This window comes from Haliotis cracherodii, unplaced genomic scaffold (genome assembly GCF_022045235.1).
Source record: "Haliotis cracherodii isolate W230 unplaced genomic scaffold, xgHalCrac1.p SCAF_7, whole genome shotgun sequence".
Classification (NCBI taxonomy): Eukaryota; Metazoa; Mollusca; class Gastropoda; order Lepetellida; family Haliotidae; genus Haliotis; species Haliotis cracherodii.
In genome coordinates this window covers 14,754,772-14,769,791 of record NW_027266330.1, presented here as the reverse complement: position 1 = coordinate 14,769,791, position 15,020 = coordinate 14,754,772, and the positions used below count along the sequence as shown (strand labels likewise).

Genomic DNA, 15,020 nt, shown 5'->3' with positions numbered 1-15,020 from the left:
ATTTAGATTTTTTATTATGAATTTGGGTTAATGCACCTAAAGAGTCTGAGATTATAAGGAAGTTTGTGTCGTTAGATAGTTTTATGTAATGATATGCACATTGTATAGCGAGTAATTCAGCTGTGATGATATGTGTATAGTTTGTATAGTGGAAGTTTGTAGTGATTGGTGTGGGTTGTGTGATCTGTATGCCTAGTCCTGTTATGTTGTTATTTGTTTGTGATGCATCAGTGTAGATATGGGTGTGGTTGGGCCAGTTTTGGTATATGTAGGTATTTGATATTTCTTTTTTGTCTAGGTTTTTAGTGTCAGGGTGTGATATGAATGTTTTATGGAGTGAGAGGTCTGTTTCGGGGGGGGGGGGGGGGGTTGTCATTTATGTATATGTTTGATGGGTCTGTGTGTTTAATATTTTCTAGTTTATAAGTTTTAATGAGTTTATATAGATGTGAGAGCTATGGGGCTAGGGTGTGATTGTTTTTGAATTTCTTTAGGGTTGCAGGTCTGAGATTGTTGTATTTGGTGATGATTTGTTTCAGGATGGGGTTTTGTTGGGCCCCAGCCCAGTAGTTGAGAGTGGTTTGATGGCGCCTAAGTTGGATGGATGTGGTTCCTGATATTAACTGGAGAGAATTTAGTGCGGTACCGGTTCTAGTGCCCAGGGCTATTTTAAGGGCTTTATATTGAATGGAATTTAGTTTATTGTTAAGTCTTTCTGATATGGAGTTGAGGACTGGAGCAGCATAGTCAATTTTAGATTGAATTAGTGATTTGTATATGTTTAGTAGTGTTTGTTTGTCAGCGCCCCAATCAGAGCCGCTGATGGCTCTCATTAGATTTAAATCTTTTTGGCAGGATGTGACCAAGTTATGAATATGGGGAGCCCATGTTAGTTGCCGGTCAGAGGTGATTCCCAGAAATTTAGCTTCCTTTTTGAATATGATGTTTTGATCATTAAGGGTGAGTTTGGGTGGACAATTTGGCATGTGTCTGTTTTTGAAGAGTAAGCCAATGGTCTTTTTAGTGTTAATTTGGAATCCCCACTGGGCTGCCCAAAGTTCTATATGTTTAAGAAGGGGTTGAATTCTTTTTTGGATTTGTTTTAGAGATGTTGACGACGTCCAGAAGGAAATATCATCAGCAAATTTTGCAGTGGTTATATTTTTAGTTTTAGATGGAAAAATGTCGTCAATCATAAAATTGAAAGAGTTGGTGAGATTATACTTCCCTGTGGGGTGCCGTTGTCTAATTGATGTGGGTCAGATAGAGTGTTTTTAGTTTTTACTGTAATGTTTCTGTCTGTTAAGAAAGAGTGAATGAAATTTAGAATTCTGCCATCTTTGGCTTTTTCTTTAAGTTTTTGAATTAGGCCATGATGCCAAACCATGTCAAATGCTTTACTAAAGTCGATGAAAATGGCCAGTGTATTGTTTCTGGGCGAGTGCTGTTTTAACGTCATGTTCTAAATGTAAAACGTGGTCTAAAGTTTGTCGGTTAGACATAAAACCACTCTGGTCCTCATTAAGTAGGTTTTGGGATGAAATTTGGAATTTTAATCTATTGTTTATGATGGATTCCATTATTTTACAGATATGGGATGTTAGTGAGATGGGGCGATAGGAATCCGGTTCTCGTGAGGGCTTGCCTGGTTTAAGAACCGGTACCACTAGGGCTGTTTTCCATGAGTGGGGGAGGGAGCCAGATGTCCAAATTTGATTAAATAGTTGTAGAAGAAGTTTTTGAATTTTAGGGGGAAGGTGATTAAGGATAGTGTAACTGATGTTATCTGGGCCTGTGGCTGGGGCTGTGTTTTTGTTATTGATGGCTGTTTGTAGTTCATGAATATTTATTATTTTGTTGAATGGCATGTGTGTAAGGGGTGGTCTGCTGGAGTAGGTGGGGTGGTTTTTTATAGTGTCTTGCATGAGGGGGGTATGGTTGGCGGAGCTGCTAGTGGCCGAGAAGTGAGCAGCCATGGCATTAGGCTTTTCTTTGTCAGTATTTAGATTAGGAAAGGATGGGGCTGAGAAGGTTTTGGAAGTGCCCTTGATGACTTTAAGTTTTTTCCATAAAATTTTGGTATTTTGTTTCCCCATTTTCAAGGAGCTAGTAAAAGTTTCCCAATGTTTCTTTTGGCTGCTCTTATAAGTTGTTTAGTTGAGTTTCTGAGATTTTTGGCCAAGGGGAGTTTGGTAATGTCCTGCTTGGCTTTATTTAGTGCTTTTTTCCTAAGTTTTCTAGAATTTTCTGTTTCTGAGCTCCACCAGGGGACAGGGATATGGTGCGGTGAGATTTTAACTGTTGGGATGCATTTAATGGCTATATTATGTATTGTATTTGTAAAGTTTGAGTTGAAAATGGTGTGTGTTTATTTGATTGCAGAGTGTGTGGAATGTTCGCCAGTCAGCCTTTTTTAGATTGAATTTGGATTGCTGGGAGGTATGATCTGAAGGGGGGTCGGTTAGGGATTGAGTTTGGGATAGGGGTGAGATTTGGGTGGGTAGGGATAAAGAAATTTTGATGGGCATGTGGTCACTGCCCCATGTGTCCGAGTGGACCTCCCAGTAGAGTTTAGAATGGAGATGGGGGGTGGTGAAGGTAAGGTCTATTGCTGTGGGGGATTGGAGATGGCTTGTGGGGAACCTAGTGGGTTGGTTATCGTTTAAGCAAATAAGGTTGTTTGATTCTGTCCATTCTTGGATTAGTTTACCAAATTTATCTGAGTAGTTTTTTGTGCCCCACAGTGGATGATGAACATTGAAATCGCCTGGAAAGATGGTGTTTGGATCAATAAATTTGGTTAAGACTTTAAGGTCTTCACCTGTGAAGGGTTTTGTTTTGCTATGGTAAACATTTATAATACTGATTTTAGTTTGGTTTATGGTTGTTTTGATGGCCAGGCATTCAAGGTTTGGAGTAGGAATATCTATTGTATCATAGTCGAGATGGTCTTTGATGAAAATGCCCAGGCTACCGTGTGGTGGTCCGGGGAGGTTAGTGGGTCGGGGTCTATCTTTCCGAATGAAAACATAGCCTGGGATTTTGAAGGCATTTTTGGGGGATAGTTTGGTTTCCTGTACTGCAATTAATAATGGAGTGATTTTTTGAAGGGCAATGAGGGCCTTAAGCTCATGCCCGTTGGTGGCGATCCCGTTACAATTCCTCTGAATGAACACCATTAACTGGTTTTAGAATGAAGGGGAAGTTGAATGTTATGGTGTTCCGGGGCTAATTTGGAATAAATTAGGCGGGGTTTCATTTAAGGGCCCTGATGGCTGCTTGGAAATTTTGGAAAGTTTTGTGGTAAATGTTTGCAAGGTGGGCTAGGGAGTGGAGTTTCTTGGGGGTGGGGTTTTTAATAAGGATGGCTGCTGAGATGAATTCTATAAGTTTGTGTGTGTTTGAACTGAGTTTTTTGGGGGTGACTATCAGTGAGGGGGCTGTTTTGAGTGTTTGGAGTTTGTGAGAGAGAAGTTGTTTTCTTGTTGTGTTTATCCTGTAGTTGATTTGTTTGTTTCTGTGTTGGGGATGGTTTGATGGAATTGGAATGGCTGATTTGGCAGGGTTTGGGGTTTGGGAAGGGGTAGGTTTGACTGGGACGGTATGTGTGTGGGGAGGTTAGGGGGGGCGGTTTGGATAGAGAGGAGGGCCGGGATAGGGGGGGGGGGGGGGGGGGTTAGGGGGGGGACCTGGCCAATGGGATTTGGGAAGGGGGAGTGGTGGGGAGCTGGGGGCAGGGGGGGTTGTGGGGTGGGTAGCAGAGCCATTTTGGGCGCTGTTTGGGAGTTTGGCCTGGAAGGGTGGTGTGTGGGTGGTTGGGGGAGGGAGGGGGTAGAGGATGTGGGAATGGGGGTGGGTAGTAGTGGGGGGGGCTGGCAAAGAGTTGTTAACGTTTTTTCCTCTAGGGGCGGGGCGGTGGGGGGGAGGGTTTCTGGGAGAGAGCTGGACATAGAGTCAGATGTGGAGTCAAGGTCGATGTAATCAGGTATGGGGTTGTAGGTAGGGATTGTGGCGGGTTTAGGTAGATGGTCTTTGGTGATGTGTTTATTGAGCTTGAGTATGTGTGTCTGTTTGATCGGGCAGGTGTTTTGTGTGGCTGTGTGTCCTTCTATTCTACATTGTGTGCAATATGGGGCCCATGTGCATTCTGCGGCTTCGTGTCTGTACGAGCCGCATTTTTGACACATGGGTGGTTGTCTGCATGTAGATGTTGGGTGTGTGAATGAGTGGCATATGGAGCATTGAGGGGGGTTTTTCCTTACTGGGTTGACTTTGAAGGTGAGAGTGCCGAAAACGATGTGTGTAGGGAGATCTGTTGTTTTGAATGTAAGGAATACTGTTTGGGTGGTTGTCCTGCCCGGGATAGGTGTACGATTGTTTATGTTTTTGAAGTTGATGATCTTGGTTTGGGAGTGGTGTTTGTTTGCCATATTTATGTATTCTTGAATGTCCTCTTGTGTGTCCCTGTGATCAATATAAATAACCCCTTGTATCTGAGTGAACCATTTAGGCACCTGCCATGTTATGTTGAGACCGTCTATTATGGGTTGTCTGCTGGCATATGTGAGTGATTCTTGGTTAGGAAAGGTGAGTTTGAAGCCCCTGCCGCATTTGTTTATGTGTTTGTAAGTGATATTGGCTTTGTGCAGGCAGAGGGCGAATTTGTTTGTAGAGAAAGTGTCATTTAGGGGAGTGGATGTGGTGGAAAATGCCAGCAGGATGTGTTTGGGTGTTGTAATTGTTTGCGGGGGGGGGGGGGGTTGTTGTGAGCAGGATTTTTTGTTTGTCTGTTCTATTTCAGGGGGTGAATGGGGGGGGGGCGTTTTGTTTGTTTGGGTGATGGGTGTTTGTTTGCAGGTGGGGGTTGTCTAGCTTGGTTTGGGGTTGGGGGTTGTTGGATTATGATTTGGGGTTCGATGTGCTGGTGGGTAGGGGGATGGTGGTGTGTGGTGGTTGGGTTGGGGGTGGGGGGGAGGGGTAATGTTCCTGACAGGGGTGGGGGGAGGATGAGATTTAGTTCTTCCAGGTCTAGGCCAAAGTCAAAGGGGACTGGGTTCGTGCTGTGTGTTGGGGTAAGACCTGGAAAGTGTTTTTTGCCGTTTATGGGTGTTGTGAAAAGTGAGGTGGATTGAGGGGATGAGCGAGGAGGGGAGTCCATGTTGGAGTTGATTTGGGATGGGGAGTGTGTGTGTGTGTGTGTGTGTGGGGGGGGGGTGATGACAATGTGTGGTCAGTGGTAGGATAATACAGTATTGGCACAAGAGTACAAAAAAGGGGAGAAAATAAGCATGCAGTAAGGTAGGAAGGGATAAAGGTAGGAATACTTAACAGTGATAAAAAGGATGGCGTTTTTCTGCTGAGCCGGTGGTTTTCTAGGCGGAGAGGCGAGTGAGTCTCCTAGCCCGGGAGCCGGCTTGGCCGTCGGGCGAGCGTGGCGTTCGCTAGTGAGCCTTGGTTGTTTTAGAGTTCGAAATCCTTTTTGCGTGGATATGTTCGTTATCCCAATATGGTTTTGGTAAACGTTGAAGGTTAGAATACAGCAAAATGGCGTCCATTCATGCCGGAAGTAAACAAAGCAATTGCTTATATATAAAAAGTTGCTAGATATATAGAGAACTTTACTTACTTACTTACTTACTTACTTTGGAGATTTAACGTGCGCTTTCCGACTGATGCGTATTTCGCACACGGGCCCGGCCAGGCCATTTAATGTGTTTCCGAAAGGGGCGAGGGTGGTCTGTGCAACCCAAGAGGGGGCTTTAGGGGTTGCTTATATAGAATTTGGGAATTTTGAGATTTGGAATAGATGCCGATGGGGTTGGGGAGGAGAACTAAGGGAGCTGGGTATGGTGGATGATTGTTTGTTTATGTGATTTTGATTTGGTAGGTTATTATGGTTTTAGATGCGTTTTATTAGTTCCGTTTTTATTAAGAATACGCCTAAGGCCTTGAAGTTTTCTAGTTTATTTTGTGGGTTTAGTATTGCTTCTAGAGTGAGAGCCTTGTTTAGATTGAGGGTGGTTTGTAATGCGGTTCGATGTGTTAGGTAGTGTGTGCAGTGGATGAGTGCGTGTTCTGGGGTTTCTGGTTGTTTGCAGTGTGGGCAGTTACCTGTAGTGTGTTTTTTAATTTTTTTTAGGTGGTTATTTAGGTTGGTGTGTCCTGTTTGGAGTTTAGTGATTACTCTGTCGATTTTTTTTGATGGATGGAGAATTTTTGGTTTGGTTAGTGGTTTGCTGAGCACTCTTTTGATTTGGCTATTTGAGTTTAGATATAGGTTATGCCATTTTTTTGTGATTTTTTGTTTGTTTACACTTTTAATTTCTGATTTTGAGATGGGTAAGTTTAAGCTTATTTCTGGGATTTTGAGGGATAGTTTAGCTGCTTTATCGGCGTTTTCATTACCGTATATTCCTACGTGGGCGGGTATCCACAAGAAGGTTATTTGTTTGCCTGCTTTTGTTAGGTCGTTGGAGCTTTTAAGTATTTGATTTATTAATTTAGGTCGGTTTTTGGTATTTTTGTTTTGGAGGGCTTGTAGTCCACTTAGGGAGTCAGTAAGTATTAGGATTTTTTGGTTGTTTTTGGATTCTTGATTGTGGAGGGCTGAGGCCATACCCATTAGTTCGGCCGTGAATATTGATTGGTTATTTGGGAGTCGGAAGGATTGTGTGGTTTTAGTTGGTTGTGTGGTATGGACTCCGAAACCCGTGTGTTTGGAGATCGGATCTGAGGATCCGTCCGTGTAAATGTGACACCAATTTGGCCAATTTTTGTGTATATATGCTAGTGTGGTAGTTTTAGCTATGTTTGGGTCGGTTTGTTTATTTATTTGGCTAGCTAGTGTTGTGTCTATTTTGGGTATTTTAAGTTTAGGGGTGAAGATATTTGATTGTTTGCAGTTTTGTTTAAGATTTTTAATTTGGTGTTCATTTAGGTAGTTTGTTATTCTTTGGGATATTGGGGTAAGTAAGGGGTGTTTACGAGCTAGAGCTTGGTTTTTAGGGCTGATGTTTTGGTTTATTAAGTTTTGGATGAGAGGGTTTGATTGGGACGCGGCCCAGAAATTTAAGCTTAGCTGTTCCCTGCGTAGACTTAGTGGCATTTCTCCTGTTAAGGCCTGAAGTGAGGTGTAGGAGGTGCCATGTTGGGTGCGTGTAATGAGTTTGAGAGCCTGATATTGTATTGAGTCAAGTTTTTTAGATAGAGAGTTGTTTAGGGTGTTACTTACTTACTTACTTTGGAGATTTAACGTGCGCTTTCCGACTGATGCGTATTTCGCACACGGGCCCGGCCAGGCCATTTAATGTGTTTCCGAAAGGGGCGAGGGTGGTCTGTGCAACCCAAGAGGGGGCTTTTGGGGTTGCTTATATAGAATTTGGGAATTTTAGGGTTTAGGGTGTTGTAGAGAACTTTAATTTATGGCGTCTTTTAACCATCACGACAATAATACTGAGTGTTCCAAGTCAGGTTCAGGAGAAGTGTGTTTTCACAGAACGAGCTGCTCGGAGATGCAGCACGTATTCTTCCTGTATGGCAGATTACAACTGTCTCAGATAATCCTGTTTTCCTAAACACACTCATAGATAATAGAATCATTAAGCAGGGTTGAGGGAGAGGTTTATCCTGAAATGCAAAGTGTCTCACCTTACCTTCTCCAAGTGTTACCCTGTGAGTATGATCTTTGAAAATAAACACGACGGATTAGGTAGTTGCACCAGTTGCAGTTTGTACCCCAAGCGAGCAACACCTCCCAAGCCAGCACAGAGCATTGCCTGATAGCCAGCCAAGGAGAACTCCAACAGCGGTAATTATCACGTCATCCTTTCAGCCTTATTCACATACTCTTACAATCACTCTCACCGTTTGTTTGTTTGTTGTTTAACGCCGAACCTAGCAGTGTTCCAGCTACAGGACAGCGGTTTGAAAATAAACGAGTCTTGGCCAGACAATCAGTTGCAGTTTGTACTCCCAGCGAGCAACACTTCCCAAGCCAGCACAGAGCATTGCCTGATAGCCAGCCAAGGAAACTCCATCATCGGTAATTATCACGTTATCCTTATTCACATACTCTTAAAATCACTCTCACCGAATTAATCATAAAACCCCTAAATCCTTAAAAAACAACAACACTAAATAACCAACACCTTATCCTACCCAATCTCCCTAACACAGCTCGCACTCATTTCTACTCACACCCACGCCCACCACTCAAACACACCCTTTGACCCAACTCCTAAAAACAAAAAACACCTAATCCCCCCTTCTCCTAAACACAACGCTCGCTCTTTCCTACTCACCACCCACGCCCACCACTCACATACCTCCACTCCTTCGACTAAATATCTCTTAATCCCCGCTTTCCACTTGTCTCACCTTATCCCAGCCTTCCAGAATCAAACTTAATCTTTAATAAATAATCCATTTCCAAAACCCTCCTACTAAAACCAACAACAAATAACCACCGCAACCTCCTCCGCCTCCTAAACACAAATCACCAAGTAAAAACAACAAACCAACTCACCTCCCCAAAACACTCAACCACCACTCACCACAACACACGCTCTACAACACAACACCCAAACAATATGACTGACACCCGCAACGCCACACTCGCAGACATTCCAGCTCCTTACTCACCCACGCCTGCGGAAGCGCACAACACTTCTGGGAGGTCACTCGAAAACATCGTCCCGACCGAGTATGGCGAAAACACGACATACACCACCCCAACCAAACCAGCTAACTCGCCACCACAAAACACCAAAAAACGCAAACTCGACACATCCACTCCACCTCCATCGCCAACACCCTCCCCGGCCGCCTTCCTCACCACCTTCGCCCTCTACTTCTTCTCAGCAGGCTCAGGCACCACTCTCTCACTAGAACTTTCGGCAGACAAAATAGGACTTTGGTTCAAAAGACAAAAAATAAATTACAACAATATTAAAAAAGCCAACAAAGGATACCAGATAATCTTTCTTAACCGAGAATCTTACAACGCAGCAAATAAAATAACTCAAATATTCCACGTCACGGTAATCAAACAAACACCTAATTGGCAACAATATACACGAGGCGTAATTAGGGTTAACCCAAGGGAAACAACTGAGGACTTACAATTATACTCTCTAGAAGCTAACATAAACCAAGACCAAAACCCTCAACCCCTAATCACCAGCACGCGCAGAATAACCTCAACTAGAAACGGAAAAAACGGTCCCAACCTCCATTGTCATAATCAACTTTAAAAAAACCGCTAAATTCCCTGAAGCCCCCAAACACATATCCTTCGGAGCCCACACCAACTTAGAAGTCAAACCCTATATAAAGCAGGTTAAGCAATGTTCAAAGTGCCTCAAATACAACCACACTGCTTCCCAATGCACCTACCCTAAAACTAAATGTAAAAAATGCGCACAAACAGACTGCCCAGGCACATGCACACCCTGGTGCATCCACTGCAAATCCACCCAACACACCTCACTTTCAAACCAATGCCCACACAGACACACACTCACCCAGCAGGCCAACAAACACATAAACATAGAAACGGCTAAAATCCAAACACGAAAATTTGCTACACCTGCATCTAAACCACTCCTCCCTACACCACACCCAAACACCATCCCACAAACAAACACCACACCCATAACCGACAGCTCTGTCTGGGACCCCTACCGAGAAACCGCACCCACCTCACACACACAAGCAGCCACTCAACCAACCACGAACCCTCCCAAAACATCAACCCCCGCATGCAAAACAAACCTCAAAATGACCACCACAACACGACCCTCATCCAAGCACCCTACAGCCCATATGGCAACAACGCTCTCCCACAAGCAAGCACAACAACAAAACACAAACACTAAGAAAACATCAGCTACACCCATCCCGCCAACACCTTCACAACCCTCCACATCACATGCCTCCCCCATGGAAACTCAACCAGCTAAACCTAATCCAACCCATGACGAAGATTTCTCCACTACTGAGGAAACAATAGACACTACTCCAACTAAAACAAACCACACTTCCCAACCAGCCAACACCCCAAACCTAAATAACCTCACCTTACTCCTAGCATATATGCATAGTCAAAACTCACCAAAAGCTAGTATGGAATCCTTCCACAAAGTAGCTTTCAATCTAAAATTAACCGATCTTCCCTTCTTCCTCTTTAACCTCCATCTAAAAGAACTCACCGAATAAAATAAAAACTAAAAACTAAATCACCAATCACCCGAAACCAATAATGGAAGGACTAAATATTTTTCAGTGGAACGCCAACGGACTCACCTCCCACGGCCATGAACTAAAAACTAAATTTAAACTAAATAAAGGCCCTCACATTGCTTGTATACAGGAAACCAAATTCTCAAAAAAATCGAAATTCACACTACCTAACTACAACTCAGTTAGAACTGACAGAGCTAAACCGAAAACAAGAAGAGCCGCAGGAGGACTAATCATATTTATCAGGGAAGATATAAATTACGAAGAAATAAAAATAGACACGCCAAACCTAGAAGCCAACGGCATTAAAATCACATTAAATAACCGAAACATAAACATCATAAATATTTACCACTGGGCGGAACAAAAAGTCCAACCTGAGGATCTAAACAAACTACTCAAAATAAGCGATAAATCTACTATATTCCTAGGAGACTTTAACGCTCACCATCCTACATGGAGCATAGATGATAAAATAGATAATCATGGCAAATTAATCTCCGAATGGATAGAAACAAACGACCTAGTACTCCTTAATAGCAACCAACCCACGAGGTACGATAAGATAAACCAAAAAATGTCGGCTATCGACCTAACCATATGCACCGCAGATCTAGCCCAAAGCACTCAATGGGAAGTGCACGACGTCCCGCTAGGTAGCGACCACTTCCCCATAAACATAACCATAGGAAATACAAACGTACCAATCCAAACAGAAAACCAAGAACCAAAATTCCATTACAACAAAGCTAACTGGGACCAATTCCAAGATATCTGCAACGAAGCTAACTTAAACGAAATAGAAAATAATGATCCAGAAACCTATTGTAAAAACCTAACAGACTATATAATAAACGCAGCCAAAACCTCCATCCCCTTCAAAACATCTAAGACAGGCAAACCGACGGTACCATGGTGGAATGAGGAAATAGAACAGACTAGACGAAAACGTAAATCAGCCTTCAATAAAGCAAAACGCGACTACAAATATTTAAACATAGCCCACGAACTAAACCACCAGGTTCAAAAACTAGTCCAAATAGCCAAAAGTAGAGACTGAAAAAAATTCTGCGAAGGTATAAATAACCGTACAGATGCCAGAACGGTCTGGCGCAAAATCCACGCCATTAGAGGCTTAAAACGACATAAAAAAAACCCTAACATTAACAACTCAACCAACCCCGCCCAAAAAGCAAATAATCTCGCCAACCACTTTTCGGCCGTTAGCAGTAACAGCAACTTCAGCCAAAAATTCCAAGATAAACTTAAAACAGAAAACAAACCCACAAAAGAACCAAACAATAACAATCTAGAAATAAATCAACCCTACACAATGGAGGAGCTCCTCTACGTAATCCAAAACAGGAAAAAGGGCACAGCCCCAGGATTAGACCTAACCTCTTACCAAATAATTAAAAAACTCCCCCTAAAACTGCTCCAGGCACTACTCAAACTATACAACCTCATCTACCTAAACGGACAGGTTCCTACTCCCTGGAAACAGGCCCTAGTCATACCAATCCCTAAACCTAATAAACCAGCTAATCAAGCTAACTCATATAGACCAATATCCCTAACTTCAAACTTATGTAAAGTAATGGAATCAATGGCTAAAAATAGATTACAACATTACTTAACCCAAAATAACACCATAAACCCAGATCAAAGCGGTTTCACTCCTGGCCGCTCAACCCTAGATAACCTCGCCCGACTAGAACAAGATATTAAGACAGGACAACTAAATAAACAATATACCACAGGCATCTTCTTAGACTTCTCTAAAGCTTTCGACATGGTATGGCACGATGGGCTAATACAAAAACTTAAAAAAATAGGACTCAAAGGTCAGATAATAAACTACATCCAGGACTTCCTAAACAATCGTAAAATAACCGTGTGTTTAGACCAAACTCTATCGGACCAATGTCCCCTAGAAAATGGCACTCCACAGGGCAGTATCCTCAGCCCCACCCTCTTCAATATAATGATAAACGATCTATTCGAGGGTCTATCCCCTAAAGTAAACACATCAAAATTCGCGGATGATGGAGCCATCTGGATCCGCACTAAAAGCATGAAAATGGCCAAAAATCTACTCCAAAAATCTCTTAATAAAATACAACAATGGGCTGACAAATGGGGCTTCTCCCTTAACTCAGAAAAAACAACAGGAATAGTATTCAAAAATAAAAACATGAAACCCGCCTCCCCAATCCTCCAGCTAAACAATCAAACAATCAAATTTCAAAAACAAACCAAATTCTTAGGACTTATTTTCGATGAACATCTCACCTGGGATGCTCACATCCAAAACCTAACAACTAAATGCAGTAAAGACCTAAACACCCTAAGATGCCTAACTGGCTCTAACTGGGGAGCCTCCAAAGATACTCTCCTCTCTCTCTACATATCCCTAATTAGATCAAAACTAGACTACGGCTGCGCCATATACAACACCCTAAACAACTCTCTATCTAAAAAACTTGACTCAATACAATATCAGGCTCTCAAACTCATTACACGCTCCCAACATGGCACCTCCTACACCTCACTTCAGGCCTTAACAGGAGAAATGCCACTAAGTCTACGCAGGGAACAGCTAAGCTTAAATTTCTGGGCCGCGTCCCAATCAAACCCTCTCATCCAAAACTTAATAAACCAAAACATCAGCCCTAAAAACCAAGCTCTAGCTCGTAAACACCCCTTACTTACCCCAATATCCCAAAGAATAACAAACTACCTAAATGAACACCAAATTAAAAATCTTAAACAAAACTGCAAACAATCAAATATCTTCACCCCTAAACTTAAAATACCCAAAATAGACACAACACTAGCTAGCCAAATAAATAAACAAACCGACCCAAACATAGCTAAAACTACCACACTAGCATACATACACAAAAATTGGCCAAATTGGTGTCACATTTACACGGACGGATCCTCAGATCCGACCTCCAAACACACGGGTTTCGGAGTCCATACCACACAACCAACTAAAACCACACAATCCTTCCGACTCCCAAATAACCAATCAATATTCACGGCCGAACTAATGGGCATGGCCTCAGCCCTCCACAATCAAGAATCCAAAAACAACCAAAAAATCCTAATACTTACTGACTCCCTAAGTGGACTACAAGCCCTCCAAAACAAAAATACCAAAAACCGACCTAAATTAATAAATCAAATACTTAAAAGCTCCAACGACCTAACAAAAGCAGGCAAACAAATAACCTTCTTGTGGATACCCGCCCACGTAGGAATATACGGTAATGAAAACGCCGATAAAGCAGCTAAACTATCCCTCAAAATCCCAGAAATAAGCTTAAACTTACCCATCTCAAAATCAGAAATTAAAAGTGTAAACAAACAAAAAATCACAAAAAAATGGCATAACCTATATCTAAACTCAAATAGCCAAATCAAAAGAGTGCTCAGCAAACCACTAACCAAACCAAAAATTCTCCATCCATCAAAAAAAATCGACAGAGTAATCACTAAACTCCAAACAGGACACACCAACCTAAATAACCACCTAAAAAAATTTAAAAAACACACTACAGGTAACTGCCCACACTGCAAACAACCAGAAACCCCAGAACACGCACTCATCCACTGCACACACTACCTCACACATCGAACCGCATTACAAACCACCCTCAATCTAAACAAGGCTCTCACTCTAGAAGCAATACTAAACCCACAAAATAAACTAGAAAACTTCAAGGCCTTAGGCGTATTCTTAATAAAAACGGAACTAATAAAACGCATCTAAAACCATAATAACCTACCAAATCAAAATCACATAAACAAACAATCATCCACCATACCCAGCTCCCTTAGTTCTCCTCCCCAAGCCCATCGGCATCTATTCCAAATCTCAAAATTCCCAAATTCTATATAAGCAACCCCTAAAGCCCCCTCTTGGGTTGCACAGACCACCCTCGCCCCTTTCGGAAACACATTAAATGGCCTGGCCGGGCCCGTGTGCGAAATACGCATCAGTCGGAAAGCGCACGTTAAATCTCCAAAGTAAGTAAGTAAGTAAGTAAAAGCAAGGGATTTTGCGACCAGACCCAAATTCTATATAAGCAACCCCTAAAACACCCCTCTTGGGTTGCACAGACCACTTTCGCCCCTTTCGGAAACACATTAAATGGCCTGGCCGGGCCCGTGTGCAAAATACGCATCAGTCGGAAAGCGCACGTTAAGTCTCCAAAGTAAGTAAGTAAGTAAGACCAGACACATACCATGAAAAAAGGGCTTCACTTTAAAGAGTATACTTCACTCAAACACATTTGGTGAAATTTTCTTGAGAAGATACAGTGAAAGTGCTCGACTTTAACAGACCAGTTTTCTTTCAGTTATCGTGCGACATTATTAAGTGTTAAATAGGTAGATATAATACTAGTCATGTTGAGAATGTAGAGGAATGTGAAGGGCTTCATTTTGAACTAATGGTTTTCTTTAAATGCGATAATCGGTGACATTATAAAGTGGTACATAGGTAGATATAACACTAATCTATAGATGTAAACAAATTTGAAGATAGATCTGTGTGTTTAAAGTTGATTTTGACAGCCCGGGCCAAGTCGACCGAACACAAGCCAAACACTTCTGATAGAGACTATGTTGAGAATGTAGAAGGAAAAGGGCTTCACTTTGAGCACCTTGTTTTCTTTAAATACGATGTACCGTGACATTATAAAGTAGTATATAGGTAGATATAACACTAATCCAAAGGTGTAAACACATTTCAACATACATCTGTGTGTTTA

General features: G+C 42.3%; 1 protein-coding gene across 5 annotated transcripts in view; it reads left to right on the top strand.

Annotated features, from left to right (window-relative positions):
* The window catches only part of LOC139448012 (uncharacterized), a 165,344-nt gene that overhangs the window by 19,519 nt on the left and 130,805 nt on the right, over nt 1–15,020 (top strand). Inside the window, exon 3 of one of the 5 annotated variants that reach the window (XM_071229514.1) lies at nt 7,901–8,041. The exons of 3 other annotated variants lie outside the window; for them this stretch is intronic. In XM_071229514.1, the coding sequence (XP_071085615.1) occupies nt 7,901–8,041 (141 nt within the window). Of the gene's footprint in view, nt 1–7,897; nt 8,042–15,020 lie in introns of all 5 variants that reach the window. One more of the 5 variants, XM_071229513.1, reaches the window with a different exon arrangement.